At 33.5% G+C, this 21229-nt stretch overlaps 1 protein-coding gene across 1 annotated transcript in view; it reads right to left on the reverse strand.

Moving 5' to 3' along the window:
* Positions 1-469: 469 nt before the first annotated feature.
* The window catches only part of LOC137629555 (protein cueball-like), a 20846-nt gene continuing 86 nt past the window's right edge, over positions 470-21229 (reverse strand). The window contains exons 1-8 of the mRNA XM_068360983.1: positions 21077-21229; positions 15338-15592; positions 13369-13564; positions 12500-12629; positions 11113-11747; positions 10701-10855; positions 9138-9271; positions 470-7174 (exon numbers count right to left, since the gene is read on the reverse strand). The exon at positions 21077-21229 is cut by the window's right edge and continues 86 nt beyond it. Coding sequence (XP_068217084.1) covers positions 7052-7174; positions 9138-9271; positions 10701-10855; positions 11113-11747; positions 12500-12629; positions 13369-13564; positions 15338-15592; positions 21077-21137 — 1689 coding nt within the window. The 5' untranslated portion in view covers positions 21138-21229 and the 3' untranslated portion in view covers positions 470-7051. The remainder of the gene's footprint in view (positions 7175-9137; positions 9272-10700; positions 10856-11112; positions 11748-12499; positions 12630-13368; positions 13565-15337; positions 15593-21076) is intronic.

Genomic DNA, 21229 nt, shown 5'->3' on the forward strand with positions numbered 1-21229 from the left:
TTCTTAGGATGAGCGAGGTAAGGCATCGTTTAGGACAAGTTGTAACATTACAAAGGAAACGACAACAGAGTACAGTACAGTAATACCTCAAGATACAAAAGTTAGGCTTGGGAGGAACGTAGAGAGTAGAGGTCCCCTTTTTTGTTTTTGTTTCATTTGTTGATGTCGGCTACCCCCCAAAATTGGGGGGAAGTGCCTTGGTATATGTATGATGTACATTATGTACAAAAATTTCTGTATGCTAAAACCTCATCATACGAAATGTCATACAAAGTTTTTTTTTAGATCCATTCTGAAAAAATACTCTGGATACAAAACAAAATTCACAATGTCAGGTTAGGTATATTGAATGAATAGAACGTATTTTGAATCTATTTCATTATACAAAAAAATCATGTTACGAAAGCCACTCTGGAACTAATTAATTTTGTAACCTGAGATATTACAGTATACATATTGACTGACATGGTTTTAATATCATTGCACTGATCTTACTTTGCAAAGCTACAACTATCCATTGTAGAAAGAGCAATCGACTATTAATTGGTTTAAAGATTGCACCATTATTTTGGTATAGAACCAATAGTTTTAAGGCAAAAAAATACCAAGTGCTTTTGAGATAAACTTTGTAAATTATTAATGTAAATTTTACAGCAATGGTTTGTACAAATACTTAAAAGACTTGCATTAAGAGACATCTCTGCACGTTGGTATTTTCTTCGATTACAAACTTTAAGACATTATGAATGTGTTCTATAACTACTGGGGCCAAAACATAAAAATGCATATATATTAAATTGATTTTCTACTAGCCAAAGTAAAAACGACTAGATTACTTGTATTGCACTTGAAACTTTAAGAATTTTGTTGAGCACTATTAAAAAGCTATTAACATAACATTACTTCAGGGCAAAAAAATATTTTCTTCCTGCACAAGTTGTGGCAGTTTGATGCAAGCACTAAAACGGAAAAGTCTTATTTATTTCTAATGAGAAATGCAAGTGATTTTAAATGTTACAACAAAATGATATCTTGTTGAAATTGCTGGATTAACAATAATCAAAGCATAGCATAATTGGACTAATTATTTTGTTAAAACGTAACTTGCTCGAGTTTACCGTTAGTTGAATGACGAAACAGTATACAAGACATATAACTAAAGGTCATAAAAGTGCAGCTAAAGTCTATTGTAAACTTTTCACATTAAATTTTAAAATATCTTTTGGCGTTGCATTACTACCAGCAGGCACTAGACCAAATATTTAAAGATACAAATCATTACCTTCGCAGAGCCTATTGCTTTAGTACAAACTAAAACTAACAATGTAATTTACCATAGTTGACTTCATGCTTCAAGGGAAGATGTTCACAAGCAAGGTAAAACTCTTGCTCTCACAAGTGTTTGATAAAATAAGAAACTAACCCCAACAAATTGATGGTTCCAAGGCCAGTAGAAGCAGATTGAGACAGCTTTGTGAAAATTGATTGAAAAAATATTACACATCTGACGTTAATTTTGGAACCGTTTTTCTCCAATATGGATGACTCGTGTTGTCACCCTATTATGATGTGCAAGATCCAAAGATATTTTACCTGAGTTGTATGTTGCAAGCATGGTATGGTCTTGAAAACAAGAATGTTGGCAGATGGAACTTGAGGTTGGAGAACCAACCAGGATAGAGTGGGGGTGCACACTAACATCCCAGCAGCAGAGTTGAAAAAGCGAGATTAAAAATATCCCGAGAGCAAGAGTTTAAAAGAGAGAGTCCCGAGAGCAAGTTTGAAAAGATTAAATAGGGTGAACAGAGACAACAGGAATCCAAGTTTTGAAAAACTTTAAAAGAGAGTCTCATGTAGCGAAACATGTTATTGCTTAAGTCCATTCAGGAGGAGACTGAAGGGGGTAGTCATCAAAGTTACTTAAATGAAAACTCAAACGAATCCAAGACTCAATCCTTATGAAGACTGACCCTTTATCATGGTCACCAACAATTCTTTCTCTTATGTTCGAAAAAATAGATAAGTAAACTATGGAATGCCAACGGCTCAACCTGGAAGTAGCTACAACAATCGTTATAAAAGTAGGATGCTAGAAGCTTAAGGTCTCCAACAGGGAAAATAGCTCAATGAGGAAAGGAAATGGATAGTGTGCCTAAGTGTACCCTCAAGCAAGAGAACTCTAACCCAAGACAGTGGAAGACCATTGTTCAGAGGCTATGGCACTACCCAAGACTAGAAAATGTTTTGATTTTGGAGTGTCCTACTAGAGGAGGTGCTTACCATAGCTAAAATTTCATCTAAATTTACAGAGTGAAGTAGACACTGAACAATTACAATGTATATTATTTGTTGATCCCCTTAGTGAAGAATTTTTTTGCATACCTTATTGTTGTCAGATGTGTGAGGAAAGAGAATGAGCAAAAAATAAGCCAGAATATTCGGTGTAGGTAGAGGAAAAATGAGCCTTAACCAGAGAGGGATCCAATGTAGTACCATCTGGCCAGTCAGAGGAACCAATAACTTTCTAGTTGGTGCCTACTAGCTTGAAGGGGCTTCTGCGTAAGCCTTCCGCAGCCATGTACGAAAAACCTATATCCTTCAAGGGAGAAAAAGTATCAGCAGATTATTTGAGCAAGAACTGACTGGACCCAACACTGGGAATCAGGAGCTTTGGCTACCCAGAGGAGCATTACAATTTATGACTTGGGCGAAACACCATCAGAGAAACATGATCATCAAGAATCTTATCCCATGTGTAAGAATACATAGAAGTGATAGAAGCAATGATCCAAGAAAAAGTATGCCAAGCATTTCTCATAGAAGAGTTGGGCTCTAATGCAGAGATCGAGATGCAAAAGTCAAGATCCGGAATTAATCCTAATAGAGGAAAATTAGGTGAGAATCTTTTATTAGAGTTTGGGTATAGTTAAGAGAGGAGAGCATATTTTGTTATCAAAATGGATCGTAGGTTGTAAAGGATTCTTGAAATATAGTGCCAGATCATCGGGCAAAATCTGTACTACCAAACACACTTTTTCACTAAAGGCTGTGTGATTCCTTAGTAACGGCAGTGTCATTACGCATATTTCATAAATAAATTGGATGTGCAAACATAGAAATGAAAAATGGACTGATGTTTGAGGGCTGGTTATTCAATTTAATAACACCATAATACCGGTAACCTCTCCGAAGTACTTCTTGAGAAAATATGCCAGCATCTGAAGCCAAAAAGATCAGTAGGGTAAACCGAACTAAAAAGAAATCGGAAATTTAAATCCAAGGAGGCTTTACACCTCGGCGGAGAGGAACTCTTCCCATAGAAGTACGAAGATCTGGTAAATTATGCCTTGGTTTTTCTTTATACCAAAGTGATGGACTTCTGTAACCTTTTTAAGTTTTTACTCCATATAAGTAGTACACGACTAAACAATTACAAATTTCACAGCAATCAACTTATAAGTAATAGCCAAAAAAATAAAAGCCAACATTGAACAAGTATTCATGTGTGGTGAATATTGCATGTATTGCGACGCCTTAAACATTTAGACAAAATAAGTTATTTACCCCAGGGTAAGAACACAATGTATACATATGAATAAACTAAAATTAATTGTACCCGAATGGCTTATACCCCATCTGAGGGTCATAAAACCATTATCACAGACACCCAAAAAATATTGTTATCTACAAAAATACACAAACTTTGTGTACTGAAAATAAATGGACGGTAAAAATTAAATTACTCGCGATTTTATGTGATCCAACAATCACATGTACAGTAATTGCTTGGAGCATAAGTACTGTATTACACAAACGTGACTCATTACCGTTTTAAGCCTTTGTTATCCATTTGACGCGGTTCAATCCTCTTACAACCCTTGATACACACTTCGTCTCTCTCTCTCTTCTGGTAACAATCTTACTTTTCATCTTTTCATTCAACGTACAAACAAAAACTTGTGAGATTCGCCCCGATAAGACCATTGTGCATTCAACGCCCTTTCATGTGGGATAATAAAAAAATACTCTTGAATATAAAAAAAAATCCAGTAAGGAAGACTTGTATATAACTACTGTATATCCATTCGTTCAACCATAACCGATTGAAATGTTCGCAAAAACCCCATTGAAAGATGAAATACAAGAACTAGGTTATTTAAATTTTCTGAGATGATGTAAGATTGTTTACAAATGGCAATTTCCAAGCATGGCAATGCACTTAATTTATTACCAGGACGCTTGATAATTCTATGCAAATTTGATAGCTGCATTGTCTTTTTGAAGTCCAATATTATGCATAATTATTGATAATTTCAAGAGTAATTTATATAGCTACAAATGTGTGACATTGTATAATTTTTAAACGTAAGAACATGGGAATAACTTGCAGTTTCTAGCATTATTATGCGCTTAGTGCATTCAATGGTTTTAAATTTCATTTTCATGATAATCACAGTAGTAGTTGAAATGCAAATCTATGAGGTGTTGTGTTCTTTTGATTCACCAGTAGATATTCAACATTTATCTTTAAAGATTTTTAAAATTAAAAATATAAGTAACAAATTTCTTTTTAATTCTGATTCCCATTCATCCTACTAATGACTTAATGAGTATTATATAATGAAAAATAGTCTCCATGTACAACTACGGTACTCTGTATAGCATATTTACAAAATAAAATGAGAATTTATATTGTTTAATCAGTCACTGTAGTTTATTAATTTTTTTTTTACTTGCTAGACTAATAAATTTCCAATTATGATTCTCAATCCACAATTATCAATGACCTTCTAAACTAAAGTTTCATTCCTCAGTTACTGAAACTACTTAATGACGAGCTAAAATTCGGACTTAAGATTGAATGCACAATGGTCTTATGTGTATTATCCACTTCAAAATACAATACTACATTTAAAAAAAAAAAAAAAAAAATAGCCCCTTAAAAAGGTCTGATGATTATTAGGTAGTCAAATAATACATGGTACCCAGCAGAGGGTCAGTCAAAAAATATGACTTTTTGAAGAACTTTCTCCAATGTTCTCGCACAATTTTCCAGAAATTTTTAATTTCTGTCAATGAAACATTATTTTAAGAGCCATTTTTCCAGAACGTTATCCCTGATGTGTCGTAGTTAAAACACTTCCCTTGAAAGTTCAAAGCCGCTCAAAACCTGAGCAAGATAAAATATCCGAGACCAATTGGCCACAAGTGAAAACTTGACATGTTTTCAGTGTAATATATACAGTCGGCAAAGTATATATTGTACTTTAAATTTTGTGTAATGACTGGACAATGACCAGAATTATCCTTCTGAACTGAATGTTTTTAAAAGCGACTAATAACTTAAATTTGTTACATGTGCATGCTGCCCAGTGATCAACTGAATCCTTTCAAACTAATAAATATCAAGGTGGCAAATAGTTATTTATACAGTACTGTATATACAACAATAAATACCGCTGTTTCTAGTCCTTAGTCATGTCTGGGGTTTGGCTACTGTCATCACTGCGCTGGCCACTGCGTATTGGTGATGATATAGACTAAAGTCTGATTGTTCACAGCATATCAACCTAGTATGGGTGGCCCTGACTTCGTAGAGTTCTGCTGTCCATGGCAATACGCAAACCCTATCACCATTTTAAGGTATCTCTACTCAGAAATGGAGTATTGTGCTGTATATTAGTTGATGGTTTTTTTTCTAAAAAATTTAGTCAAATTTCTGCCATTTAGATTTTTTTTAATGATTTAGTCCATTTCCACTACCAAATTCAAAAATACATTAATTTTACCCAGTATTTAAGACACGGCATAAACAGCAACATAAAGACTAATTCCTAAATGTTTTGTTTCCGTCAATTTTACTCAAGTTTCCAGTTGACTTATCTGACACCAATAGAACTTATAATTTCCTAAGTTCCTATACTGTATCTCCTCCTGTTTATTCTACTTTGTATTAATTTTTCCTATTTCAAACTTGTCCCTTCTTTGATTCATTTGTATAACTAATGAAACTAATCAATTTAAAATTTTTGATTGGGTGGTAGTCAAATTTTATCTTCACCTCTACAGATCTAAAAAAAAAAACTAAAATAACAAAATTGTTAGCAAATAAATGAAGTTTTAATATCATCAGATCTGCAATATACTTTAGAGTTTTATCTACTTGAAATAATTGCTAATCCATGTATAAGCAAACCTACCAATGCCTTAAAATTGAAAAAATTGACTAAAGTCGAAAGTTGTAGTAACAATAATAAAATAATCAGCAGCACTTCAATGTGAATAAGATTAATTTCAATCACTGACACATACTAGTGTTATGCAATTGCTTTTATACATCACAGATCAGAATTACATTCAGGTCTAAGTAATAATGTCCAGTCATTAGAGCTGCATTTTTCTCTTAATGCAATTAAATTTACCCAGAGCATAAAACCTTTTCCACTGATAACTTGAGCGAAAAGTCATTTTAATCCGACTAGCAAAAAAAAAATTGCGAAAATTTCTCTGAACAATACTGTACAGAAAAAATTCATTTCAGTCCCTCAAAACCTAATTAAAAAAACATCTAGTATCCTGAATTGAAAACCTAAGACATCTTAAAATTGAAAACTAGCTTATTAATAGAATAGACCTAATTTTAAAATGAAGATCAGATTGAAGATAAATTTAAACATTCCTTTTTTTCTAAGATCACAAAGGATAATTTTGACAAATATCCATATATCTTTAAAAGCAAATCGAGTAGAATAACTACAATATTCTTTTAATATTTGTTCACTCTGGCAATTACTTTAAATGTTCCCTTTGTATAGTAATTGAGAGTACATAATTACATTCAGCTGGAGTATCACAAACACCTGTCACAGGCCCTTTGTAATTCCTCGCTTGTTTGCCAGGTACTGTACTAATTCAAGATTAACCTAACGTCTACACTCGACGTTAGCAGGCAGAAGTTTGAAGGAACATTTCTTACCAAGTTCCATACTTGATAAGATTCTGTAATTACAAAACAGTAGCTGTATTTTCTTTAGTACTTTACCCAAGAAGATCACAAATTGGAGAGGTCATCCATGTCGTCTAGCAACCCCTTTTTGTCGTCGGCACCGGGCTTAGTGCAAAGATTTTTCACGTTGTAGCCTCGTCCCTCTTTCTTGATTGTTGTGTAACATGGCTGTAATATTCACAAAGTTAGACAATATTTATACTGCGACAGAAGCTTCATTATTGATTAAAGATTAAAAAGTAGAGAAAGCCCTCAACATAAAAACAGAAATGAAAACAAATCCAACTGAAATAAAGTTCATGATATAATGTATTAAAACATTATAGAACCCTTTTACCCCCAAAGGACGTACTGGTACGTTTCACAAAACTTATCCCTTTACCCCCATGGACGTACCGGTACGTCCTTGCAAAAAACTGCTATTTACATATATTTTTTTTTTTTGCATATTTTTGATAATTTTTTTTTTTTTTTTAGAAATTTCAGGCATTTTCCAAGAGAATGAGACCAACCTGACCTCTCTATGACAAAAATTAAGGCTGTTAGAGCAATTTAAAAAAAAATATACTGCAAATTGTGCTTGAAAAAAAAATAACGCCTGGGGGTTAAGGGTTGGGAAGTTCCAAATAGCCTGGGGGTAAAAGGGTTAATTTAATGCAATAAGCAAGGCAACATTTGCAATATGAAATGGGACTATTTGTTGCCTTTTGCAGCTGAAAATCGTAACCATGCGAGCAGGTGAAGCGTACCCCAAGCCAAAATTTAACAAATTAAAAACAGCTCATTGGAACCTATTAAGCGTATATTAATTTTTGTGTAAGAAAGCCCTTACACCACATAAGAATTATTTAGGGAGTATTATTTGATATTTCGATATCAAGAAGTCGGAAAAATTCGGCAAATGTATAAATAATTAAAGTATCCCAGAATCACAGTTTTCTTGTGAATTAAAAATGCTTAGTACAATGCACGACGTTGCTTTATAATAAATTATTATATGAAAATGATTTATTTAATACAATAATGTAGTAGATACTGTATCAGAAAAAAGTAAAATTCTAGTACTGAAATCATGATTGCGAATCTTGTTTTGTATTGGCAGTTGGACTGAAAGATAAAACTTATGTAACTGAATTATATATACACCACTCAAATAAATTAAAAATGAATTCACCCACCCCTTTTAAAGATATCAACCAATACTCTAATGCTTAAAGATCTCTGAATATAAAAATATGAAATGGTCACCGTAAGGCAACAGGTCCAAGTGACACCAATTGACCGAAACAGAATTTCAGTAATATACATGGAAAAGTTTCAGGAAAGTTATTATTCAAATAGTTTTGAAACCTAACCTGGCAGCAAGCAAGATCTTTTGGGCTTAATTTTGACCCAGAAAGTGATTTCGAACTAAGAAGCTCTACTCGAAATATCAGTTCAAGAGATGTTTTGATATCACTGACAGCACAAACCTCACCTTGCATAAATTTAAGATGGATTTAATTCTTACTACTTCATTAAATAAGTTAGCAAATTACACTAAAATGCATCCTACGGATTGTGGTATTACTTAATATCCTAATAATAAAAACTACCCCAGAACTTTATGATGAATAAAATAGCAACTGGAAAATGGAAACAAGGGACATCAAATGAGGACACAAGACAACTTTAAAATTGATGAATGAACAAGGTCAGTTATTTGGTCACTGGTTCCTGATGTATCTGAACCAAATTTCTTTGGCTGACAGCATTAGCTATATTTTATTCCCAAGAAGGCAAGAACCAAATCATATGGTTCTTCACAGAGAAAAGCGACTTGCGAGCATTAACATTAGCATAGTGCAAAAACTTGAAAAAAAAACTTCTCAAATGACAGAAGTACATACTTTAAGAGTAGTTGGGTAGAAATTTCAACTGTGCACTCGCTTACACTTCACACTACTTATTTGGCTTTAAATTAGTCTCTCCAATGCTGAACTATGATTAAATTTGAAAGTAAACTCTCAAAAATAATCTCCACATCCAAAACACTGAACCAAGCTTCATCATTAAAAAAATCTTTGAAAATATGAAAAATTATGAAAAATTACTGAAAGGTTACCAAATGTGCAATAATATAAATACTTACAGTATCACATAAAGTCATTTGGCAACAATCTTCAATGTTAATGCTGACACCATCATGACCAGCACCGCTGCATGACGCTCCTTTTCCAACTGGTCTGACCTTGGGTCCAAAGCGCTTAGGTTGATGTGGTAAAACTGCAAATGATAAAGAGAATTTCTTTAGGATAAATTTGTGGTAACTATATTTACCATTACAGTATACATTAATCGGGTAGTTGAATCGGTAGAACTTAAAAATTTCAAACTTGCAGCAAATGTTTTTAAGTTGAACAGGCTGACATAAGTCTTAAAAATCGTTTATATATGACATATCTGTTTTGATCTTGATACAGTTTTTAAAATATTTGATTGTTAACTTTTCTCAAATTTATTTATTTCCTTATTGCCTTTCTCGCAGGGCTATTTCTACCTATTGGTGCCCTTGGGCTTATAGCATTCATGTTGAACAGGCTGACATATGTCTTTTTATAGTTTATAAATGGTCATCTGTTTTGATGTTACCGTTTTTAAAATATTCTATTGTTAATTTTTTCTCATATATTTTATTTATTTCCTTATTGCCTTTCCTCACTGGGCTATTTTTCCCTATTGGAGCCCTTGGGATGATAGCATCTTGCTTTTCCAACTAGCTAATAATAATAATAATGATGATGAGATAATAATAATAATATTAATAATAATAATAAAACAGTAATGTAAAACCATCATTGTAAATATAAACTGACTACATAGTAAAAGAGAATGATCAAAGCAATGACGAGTCTGTTATTCTATGATAAACATTTACACGAGACTTTTAAGATAAAATACCAATGTTAAAATATTTCACTGGAAGAACTACAGTAATAAACTTTTAAGGCAAATTTTGCAAAGGCCTTTAATTAGTCAATGTAATTTTTTTTATAGTTTGTTTAATGGTTTTGATAACTGAAATTACCAACAAGAAATGTTTAGCGGCATTGTGAAAATGTAAAACACTTTCTTTGAAGGGTCACTTAACTCAGTGTATATGGAAAATTATTAACCATCAGTAACAGCATAGTAATAGAAAGTCTCGAAAGTTAAAACGGCCTACACGGTACATATCTAGTTTCTCTTAACACGTTTATAATATAATGTACAGTATATGAAAAATCAAATATACTCCAATATGATTCATTAACCTTTTTACTCTCAGGCTATTTGGAAATTTCCAACCCTTAACCCCCAGGGGATTATTTTTTTCCCAGCACATTTAGCAGTATATTTTTTTTAAATTGCTCTAAAAGCCATAATTTTTGTCATAGAGAGCTCAGGTTGGTCTCATTCTCTTGGAAAATGCCTGAATTTTCTCAAAAAATTAGCAAAAATATGAAAAAAAAAATTTTTATTGCATTTTTTTGCAAGGACGTACCGGTACGTCCATGGGGGTAAAGGGGTGGCTTTTGTGAAACGTACCAGTACGTCCTTTGGGGGTAAAAGGGTTAAGCATAAAAAAGTTTGGAACTACACTTATGGTAGAATGTAAGTTTTAAAGACCAAGTCATCTACACTTCAAAGAAATCTTTATGAGCCAGTAACATACCTCTCTCAGAAACTGTAACTGGAAGCTCTTTACAGCTGCTTTCCGATTTATGTCGGAACCAAAGTTTATACACGAGAGCGAGCGTCGAAAGGAAGAACATGATGCAAAAGAAGCCCAAAACTATAACAACAATGAGCAGCTGATTTTCGGTACACCTGGAAATAAAAAGAATTATGAATTACTATATACAGTACTATTAAAAATTCAGTATTAATAAGTAGAGTAAATATGATACAAATTCCATATCTGACAACAACGAGCCAACTACTGAATAGTTAAAAATTTACCAGTAAATATAATACAAATTCCATATCTGACAACGAGCCTACAGTTACACAAAAATAACTGACGGATGAATTTTTTCAAAGCACAGCTATGATTAGATGCATACGAGATGGAAAATAAAACCTACATGTGCGACTGCATCAACAACTTTTCCGTTGAACCGGTCGTGAGAAGAGCCAGCTCCTGGGATTCCTCTGGCTGATGTTCATTTAAATGTCCTAGGGATTGTCCTATTTTCTGTCCGTCTGAGCTGACATCTTCACTATTTTCTAGTTGGGATATCTGTTCACTATTTTCTATTTCGGACTTCTGTTTAGTATCAATTTCTTTCCGTAATGTAGGTGGGTTAAATATAGCCGAATCATCTTTCTCAACAGATTGTCGCTGGGGGTTAATTTTTCCTTTGCAAGCTTCTTGTAAAGAATCGTCAGCAAGGCCTCCTAAAATTGCAAGGCCGTAAACTCCGTGGTGTTCTCCATACTTGGATTCAATCTGGGGAGTGTGGGCAAGTTTCACAACATCATTGGGATTCTTGCGAGATGCTCTCATTATTCCTTGCTGTCCCCAGTCGGCCCAATAAATGAAGTTTTCATCAGTTGTCAGAGAAAATGGATAGCAGTTTTCTAAACTGACGAGAACTTCTCGTTCCGGCAATGTCTGGCCGAATTCGTAACTGACAATCCTACAATAGCTTTTTTCAAAATCGTCTCCAATTGTCTCTGCCCAAAGTAGTTTTCCTCCCTGGATATCGTAGGTTAAGCCCTGAGAGAAAAAATATTAAGTTAATATTTTACGGATATGGAAGATACAAACATTGAAAAAAAGTGAAATCTATGCAGCATTAGAAATTAATTTGATGAATTTTATATAGAAAAGTTTTGTAAAAAAAAATAGATTTTTTGTATAGTAAGTGCAAAGCTACCTCCATTACTAATATAATAAACTTTATTTTTTTAACAATATGTTAACTTAAAATGTAGAAAATCAACAGGATACCAACCTAAAGCTAGTCCCATAATTTAAAATTATCCTTAACCTCACGAGTCCTTACAAAAAGCTTTAGGTTATATTTGTTCAATGGTGTCGTACTAGTGAAAACATTAATTGGCTTGGTATCAATGTAAAAACAAACTTTACAAGATCTTTAATCATTTATAAAATCGATAGAATCTTATTTTGATATATACTGTATTTACAATATCAACGGACTGTATTTTGATAATAAAATTGATGGAATATTATTTTGATAAGGAAAAAACACCCGAAGCCACTCCTAAGAAAAGATTGCAAGCTACTTCAAGGAAATTGCAATGAGTACCGTTTTAATAACAGAAATCCAAATTACTGCAACAGGAGGTAATATGTTTCCTTAGTAAACGTTTCAATTAATGTAATACTGTACTGTAATTCAATTTCAAAGTATAGTTTCATTTTAAAAATGCTATTCTAAAAAAATCAAAATATCCTACAGACACACAAAGAAACAAATTTAACATTAATGTACATAGTTTTACCTGGTAAAATATTTTCACTTTCTTTTCCTCATCTTGCATAAGGACTGTGTGAGATGGGCCATGCAGATCACAGACTTCAATACTACTTGGTACTTTTCCCGACGCATCTCGTTCACTCCAGTACATCAATCTGAATATGGGTTTTTACATTAGAATTGGTTAATGTATCAAAAGTAATTTCTTAATTCTAGACTGCCCAGTGTAAGGAATGAAGTAATTTCTAGCACGTAATTTCCAGTGAAAGGAACGAAGTAATTTCTTGCACTTTTCAGAAACCAATTCCTATAACCAAAATAAAAATATTCCCAGGAAATTGATTATCAGGTTGATTTCTTTGATGGTTGCAGTGGTTTGACTAATGAAAAATCTATCAGTTATGAGTAATTCCTTGTGTTCTGCTGTTAAGTTTGGAAGATGGAATAAAAAGGTAAATTTGAAATATAAACAACTGCTTTTAAAACCCTGTGTAGCTACATAGGTAAGAATCACCTGCAAACTTAAAATTTGTCCATCAACAAATCAGTATGACAAAGTTAAAGTTTTTATTTCTGTTTCAGCAACTTTAATCAACAACTGTGTTTGTGTTCACTCATCAATTGTACACTAAGGAAGATTGAAAAGAACCCTGTGCGAGATTCCCTTAATGAACTCTTGCTTGGGATTTCAGACTAAAAGGTTTTACATAAGGTTCATGTTGGACTTTGCTCATGTATATTTATATAGATTTAAACTTTTCAAATAATTTTTTGGAGAGAATTAGAGAATAAATTTAGTCAAAAGCATATTTCTGACAAAGTAAAAACCTATAAACCATTCAACAGGAAGGGATTAGAAGTCCCGTCACATGATTTCAAAGTCAAAATACTTACTCATTACAGTAATCTATGGCTATTCCTCGAGGCTCGATTACACCTCCAAACATGTGAGCTGGTTCCGGCGCTGGATTTTCTTTTTGTTCTTTGGATACGAGAGTTTTGTATACCCCGTGATTATAGGAATCAGTCCAGTATAAGTGTTCGGTTCTTGGATCGTACGTCAAGCCCTCCATTATAGTGGTATTTGTTGCTGTTGAAAGAAGGGTTTATATTAAAATACTGTAAATAAAAGAATCAATTTATGTAGGAGATCTAGTTACATTTTGTAACTTACTTGTTACAGCAAGCAGCCATTATTGTAACAACAAATTTTAATATGCTGTACTGTAATTTGTATTTTTCTTAACTATACAAACACACTCCATTTAATTGAGTTAGTTCTGGCGCAGCCTCTTAAGTCTAGTTGAAGAGTTATCGATGGTCGGGTAACCTGGTATGCTTGCGTCACCTAACCTCTATGAGGGCCGGTGCCACATTGATGACAGGAAGGTCTCATGATGCCATAGGTAGGCTTTAAAGGAGAATAGTACATCACAGATAACTGCAATGATAGCATACAAGGAGAATGACAGTGTATTGCTGAAGAATGACGAGGTGTGCATGTTGGCGTACACCAAGGAGATTTGCACGTCAAGTGCACAGGGGAAACTTCTGGAACATGACCAGAAAAATTTCTTTTGAGCAAGTGGTGAACAAGCAGAATTATTAAAGTCAGACGAAAACTGATGAACATCAGCCTGAACATTGTCCACGGCTCAGATAGGAGCAGATATTAAATAATCACGCTCAGAAGTAGGATTCTCAGCCTCACTAAGGAAGGCAGGAGAAACTACGTCAACAAACTCTTACAAAAAAACTATTTTCTGCAGGAAGCTGTAACAAAGGATAAGACAAGGGAGGATAAGGATTTGAAAGGGAAGGCTCGAGCTTTTTATTATCATTCGAGACCGAAACAGCCTGAGAACGATCACAATTCGCCTCCTCCTTCCTACGTCCACTAAACTCCTTCCACATATCCCAAGGGAAATCCATAGAACACCTATGTCCTCTGCATAATGGATAAAGGGAATGAAGATCGACGTCGATGCGGCTCATGAAGGTACCGCAAGGGTGCCCTTCAACTCCAGGCCAAGAAAGTATGATCGTTGGTTTCACTTTCATATTGGAGAAAATAAGGATTATAAGTGCTGAAGAAGAAGTCAGTAACAGACAACTGTTTGCAGTGGCAACCAGAAGCATAATGGGATCCCAGCCATGAGCACACACTCACTGGCCTTCATAGAGGGAAGGTGACACAACCCTACCAGGTAACCAGACCATTGATAATTCTTCAACTGGCCACCACAAGCTCGCCAGATCTAACCCAATTAAATGACGAGGGTTTGTATACACACAGGAACAAATAATACTTATATTCATTATAGTAATGTAGTCTACTCTTGATTAAACAGTATAAAATTGCTTTATAAGATAAGTGCAAAAATTCACAGGTGTCAATTATGCAGCCATTTAATAAAAGTGAAAATAGTTTTGCTCAGCAAGATATGTTTTTCTATAAAAATTTTCTTAAGTTGACAAACTTACTTCAATGAAAATTCTTTGTAACAAAGCCCTAATATGAAGACATTTAAGATGAGAAAACTACAGTTTCAAATATGACTTTAACCTTTGCTAGTTCCTCAACTAGCAACTCATTTCAGAATTTTTTGTCCTCGCCATTTTATGTTTTAATTAGAAAGATGCTGTACAACTCTTCATCCTAATTACCAATAGTAAAAATTAAAATAGACTTTATTTTGGACTAAAATAATTTTACAAAAAGGTCTAGATGCGACATACAAGTTTCCCTTTACATTCAAGTTAATCCATAAAATCTATAGAAGAAAATTAACCAATGGCAATAAATTAAAAGTTACTTCAATTAAAAACCCCCAATTAAAGAGGACTGATCCCCCAAACTTACTTCGCACTACAGACTTCATGTCTTTCACAACGTAATCTCCATCCAGATCGAGAGAGAAAATCTTGCTGTCTTCGTGGACTGCTTCCGCCACAAACAATCTACGTCCTTTTGGATCGTAAGTCAATCCCACGGGGTAAGAAAAAGGCTTTGGAACTTTTAAGACGTGAGACTCCCAGCCAACGGGAGGGCTGCCTGATGATATCTTATCCACATCGCGTAAGAGAAGAACGTCGTGTTTATATACAGCTACCAAATCTGTAAAGGATGAAGGGATCGTCAGAATGTGCGCAGTATTAATATCACTCGCAGAAATATTATACAGTAATAAGCTGTCGAAGGGAACTTCCATCAGGACAACATGGATATCTCACCCAAAAGTAGATTTTTCCTAAGTCAAAATCAGTTTTATTTACAAATATAAAAACTGGTCTATATGCTTGATTACTGATATGGTAAATCAAAAATTAAAAATATCTTTCATTGGAAACTTATGAATATACTTTTAATTCTAAAATGACATTACTATCATAACCAGTACAGTAATGATAATTGGTTGTGAAATTTCTTAGCCTATCATGAATATGTAAATAGATATTAACTAACAACACTTGTCCACAGATTTAAACACTTGTTACCAATAATGTCAGTTATTCATATTATTGATGCAAGATTTCAAACGTAGGTTTTTCTCAAATGTCAGTGGCCCGCAGATAGTACTTGTGAAATCTGATAGCAACAATAGTTAAAAGAACAATTCAACTATACAAGATAAAAAAAGTAATTGGGATAAGGCTGTACTTGACAATCTGATCTGATGATAATACAAAGCTCATGGATTTATGTTTGTACGTATGGTATGGTTATTTCATTGTGTACATTTTAAAAAATATGTACAAAAATCAACGCTGCCAACAAAACTATTATAGTTGGGAAGTTTATCTAATTCCACATTAACAATGATAGCATTTTCTTCACAGAGTTCTTATGTGTGCTCTGGCTACATATTTTTGTGTGTACATCATATTGTGTATTACAGCACCAAGCTCTTTTATTTACTCATTCATAATAGAATAAATGACAAAACTAGAGGGGGCACTCAGTAGAGTGCAGACCTCCGCCGTGGCAGCTTATTTCTCGACCTTGACCTTACTTATGGCTGATTACGTGAATAGGACATTTTTCTGGACCATGACCTCTGACCTTGAACTTACAAAATTTAATAATTTCCAGCTTTTAACAAAAAAGTTAATTCCTGCAAGTTTTACTACTCAACGATTACAATTGTGGCCAGGAAGCTGTTCACATACATACAAACAAACACACAAACAATGGCAAAAATATAACCTCCTTCCAACTTCGCTGGCGAAGGTAACACTATCAGTGTAAGTTTTTAAAGATCAATACAAGCCAATACTCATACAATATGGAAACTAACTCGTGTCTATTCTCAGTTATTACATCAATATTTTCAACTCTCGTGTCTTCCACAAATGCAAAAACACCAGAATTCTCCATACTTGAGTAGCATTATTATTATTATTATTAATTGCTAAGCTGAAACCATAGTTGGAAAAGCAGAATGCTATAAGCCCACGGGCTCCAACAGGGAAAATAGCCCAGTGAGGAAAGGAAACAATGAAAAAAATATTTTAGAATAACATTGAAATAAATATTTCCCATATAAACTATAAAAACTTCAACAAAACAATAGGAAGAGAAATTAGATGGAACAGTGTGCCCGAGTGTACCCTCAAGCAAGAGAACTCTCTAACCCAAGATAGTGGAAGACCATGGTACAGAGGCTATGGCACTAGAGAACAGAGAACAATGGTTTGATTTTGGAGTGTCCCTCGCCTACAAGAGCTGCTTGCCACAGCTAAAGAGTCTCTTCAACCCTTATCAAGAGGAAAGTGGCCACTGAAGAACTACAATGCAGAAGTTAACCCACTTATTCAGATAAAGTGTCCCCATTTCATTGGCTTTTATAACAATGTTACTATTTACAACTTAAAAAAAAAGATTGTGGGACATTGCCAACAGCATCCAACCCTAGCCAAATGTTACATCAGTTAAACTCTTATTATTATTATTATTATTATCATTATTATTATTACCAGCTAAGTTATAACCCTAGTTGGAAAAGCAAGATGCTATAACCTCAAGGGCTCCAACGGAGAATAATAGCCCAGTGAGGAAAGGAGATAAGGAAATAAACGTTATAAGAAGTAATGAACAATTAAAACTAAATATTTTAAAAGCAATAACATTAAAACAGATATTTCGTATATTAACATTAAAAAGAGACTAATTTTAAAAGTTTATACATACAACGATAAAATTTTGTCCTCTATAACTCAAAATTTGTTTGAAGTATTGCTATCAAATAAAATGGAGCCAATAAAGTAGAAATTTTTACCTTTAATAAATACACAAGTGCATTTTTAATGATAATTTTGCATTGAAATATGATTAGAAACTGCATTTATTTTAAGTTACGCTAATGATATTTTCCAAAAAGTTTTGCATAATATATTCATAGGTTTTCAAATCTAATTCAAAACTAGAGGAAAATTATTAAAATTTTTCTAAGGTAAAAGACATTAACGGAGACATTAACATAAGTCTAATGAGACTAGTCACACACCATGGCACCTGATTGAACCTATCTTCAAACATGACTTTTTTTTATCTTTAGTTATATACAATAGTTTTGTTTACTGCAAATATAATGTTACGTTGTGCATACAGTTATGGAATTTACATCAAATGTAAAATTATTACATGAATTACGTTATAAAGATGGTGAAACATGAACAATATTTCGAGCATTCTTGAATATGGGGTTCCGCAAGGTAAGTTTACGGTTGACTGACTTCAACAGTTTGAGACATTGTTATAGTTGTTGTTATTATCGTTACTATTAACCAAGCTACAACCCTAATTGGAAAAGCAGGATGCTATAAGCTCAAGGAATCCAAACAGGGAAAATATCTCAGCGAGGAAAGGAAATTAGGAAACAAACTACAAGAGAAGCTTAAGAACAATAACATTAAAATAAATCTTTCCTATATAAACTATAAAAACTCCAAAACAAGAGGAAGAGAAAAAAAGATAGAATGGTGTGCCCGAGTGTACCCTCAAGCAAGAGAACTCTGACCCAAGACAGGGGAAAACCATGGTACAGAGGCTATGGCACTACCCAAGACTAGAGAACAATGGTTTGATTTTGGAGTGTCCTTCTCCTAGAAGAGCTGCTTTTCATGTTGTTATTATTATTATTATTAGCACAACCTTAGTTGGAAAAGTAAGATGATATAAGCCCAAGGGTTCCAACAAGGAAAATAGCCCAATGAGGAAAGAAAATAAACAAGAGAAAGTAATTAACAGTTGAAATAAAATATTTCAAGAATAGTAACAACATTGAAATAAACCTTTTATATATAAACTAAGAAAACTTAAAAAAAAGTAAGAGAAATGAGAAAGAATGGTGTGCCCAAGTGTACCCTCGTGCAAGAGAACTCTACCCCAAGACAGTGGCAGACATTAGTCAAAACACAAAGATTAATTCATAAAAAAAAAAAAACCAATTATATTAGGTGACAATTATTTTTAACAATAAATTGCTTAGTTTCCGAGTGTTCCTGGCACTTAAACAGCAATTTACACATTTCTACTATATAAATTTTATATATTGCTATCTAATAAAACTTTAATATACTACCCAGGATGAGTCTTTTTGTAGGGGGCTAAATGAACTGTTAATGGACATGCTGTCCCAAGAATATAGAACAAAAAAATGTGGAAGTTTCCTACAAAGGGGTCTCATCTACGATTCAGTTGTTGAAATAAGAATGTGACTATTATTATTACTATCTAAGCTGCAAGTATATACGAATGATACTATAAGGCCAGGGGCTCCAACAGGGAAAATACTAGACATGCAGTTGATTCTAATAGCCAGACCTTCTCCATCACGAGGCTCAATACTACACAGTATTCTAGAAGTTTTATTCCAGCTGTTACCAAGTTGTGGAATGATCTTCCTAATCGGGTAGTTGAATCAGTAGAACTTCAAAAGTTCAAAGTTGGAGCAAATTTTGTTTTTACGTTGACCAGGCTGACACGAGTCTTTTTATAGTTTATATATGAGATCTATTTCGACGTTGTTACTGTTTTTAGAATGATTTATTGTTAATTTGTTCTCATTTATTTATTTTCTTATTTCCTTTCCTCACAAGGCTATTTTAATCTATTGGAGCCCTTGGGCTTATAGCATCTTAATTTTCCAACTAGGGTTGTACCTTGGCTAGTAGTAGTAGTAGTAGTAGTAGTAGTAATAATAATAATAATGAGGAGAGGAAATATGGAAACAGGTAGAATAGTGTGCCTGAGTGTACCCTCAAGCAAGAGAACTCTAAGCCAAGACAGTGGAAGACCATTGTACAAAGGCTACGGCCCTAACCTACACTAGAGAACAATTGTTCCATTGTTGAGTGTCCTAGACAGCAGTCCCACTGAAATCTCTTCTACCGTTTGCATATCGGCATTGATATTATAGTCTCATGTGTGTTTTGATGTCCCAAATAATAATGATAATAACAACAATAATAATAATAATTCTCCCCATTTCGTATATTCAAACACCTTCAAACTACATCTTTTAATAAAGATCTTCTTCCTTGTTAACCTCTGTATCTGAAACAATGACCAACTACAGTTATTCCTAAAAAAATATGCAAATATTTAAAGAAAACATACCTGTAAAATATTTTTACACACTCTCTCTCTCTCTCTCTCTCTCTCTCTCTCTCTCTCTCTCTCTCTCTCTCTCTCTCTCTCTCTCTCTCTATATATATATATATATATATATATATATATATATATATATATATATATATAATTTATTAATTACACTAGTAGGAAACATTTTGCGAGTGGTAAGATGGTCCAGATAGACGGCGATATTCTCGTACGTCCAAAGAAGCGATCTATTGTTTTCTCGAAGTCTGTGGATTTACCTTCAACTGTATTATCAACATTGCGTAACATTCCTATTGAGTCAAGATAATAATCGAGTTTTGAAATAAATAAAAATCTATGTTAATGTACATCCATAAAAGATAAAAAAAAAATTATAATTTTAGGTTTATAACGAAAAAGTGGAATTATTTTGGTTCAAGAAATTTTTATCTAATACGAAAATTTCGTGAAACGATTTCATTAATAATTATTCACATCATAAACAGGAAATTTCATGTGGTCTTAAAAATAAAAAGATGTTTGGAATTACATAACAAACCCCCCACAATGCAACGGTTAATTTTAACTATAAATATTTAAATATTTCACTATATATATTATTAAAATTAATCAATAATACTATGTGATATTGCAGCTAACATTCATAAACTTTAAGAATTATATATGATTCTAAATATATAGTTCTATAGCTTCTATCGGTCGTTCCTCTATTGATATATATGTCTAATTTTAAATATCGTATAGTATTTATATCCTTCTATAAATGAAAAGAATGGAAAGGCAAAATTATAAATATTACGATAATTCAAATATATCTAAACCAAGGAACATTCGAACGTAGCGGTGAAGGAAAATCAGGTGGACGTGACCGGTGCGAGGAGAGGAATGGCGCCCCCAAAATATAATAAATTTCGGGCCCTAAAAGGATTTATTAATACAAAATATGAGAAAATGAACCTTGATAAACACGAGACTTACCTGTGCAAGATGAGAAGGCGAAGAAAGAGGCGAAAATAATCCATTTTGTTGTGCGAGACATCCCAGAATTTACCCGATAGAGTACACCACACAACTTTCCTGCGGGTACTGACTCCGAGCCAGCGAGTGAGTGAGTGAGTGTGTAAGTGTGTG

This window comes from Palaemon carinicauda, chromosome 2, assembly GCF_036898095.1.
Source record: "Palaemon carinicauda isolate YSFRI2023 chromosome 2, ASM3689809v2, whole genome shotgun sequence".
Classification (NCBI taxonomy): Eukaryota; Metazoa; Arthropoda; class Malacostraca; order Decapoda; family Palaemonidae; genus Palaemon; species Palaemon carinicauda.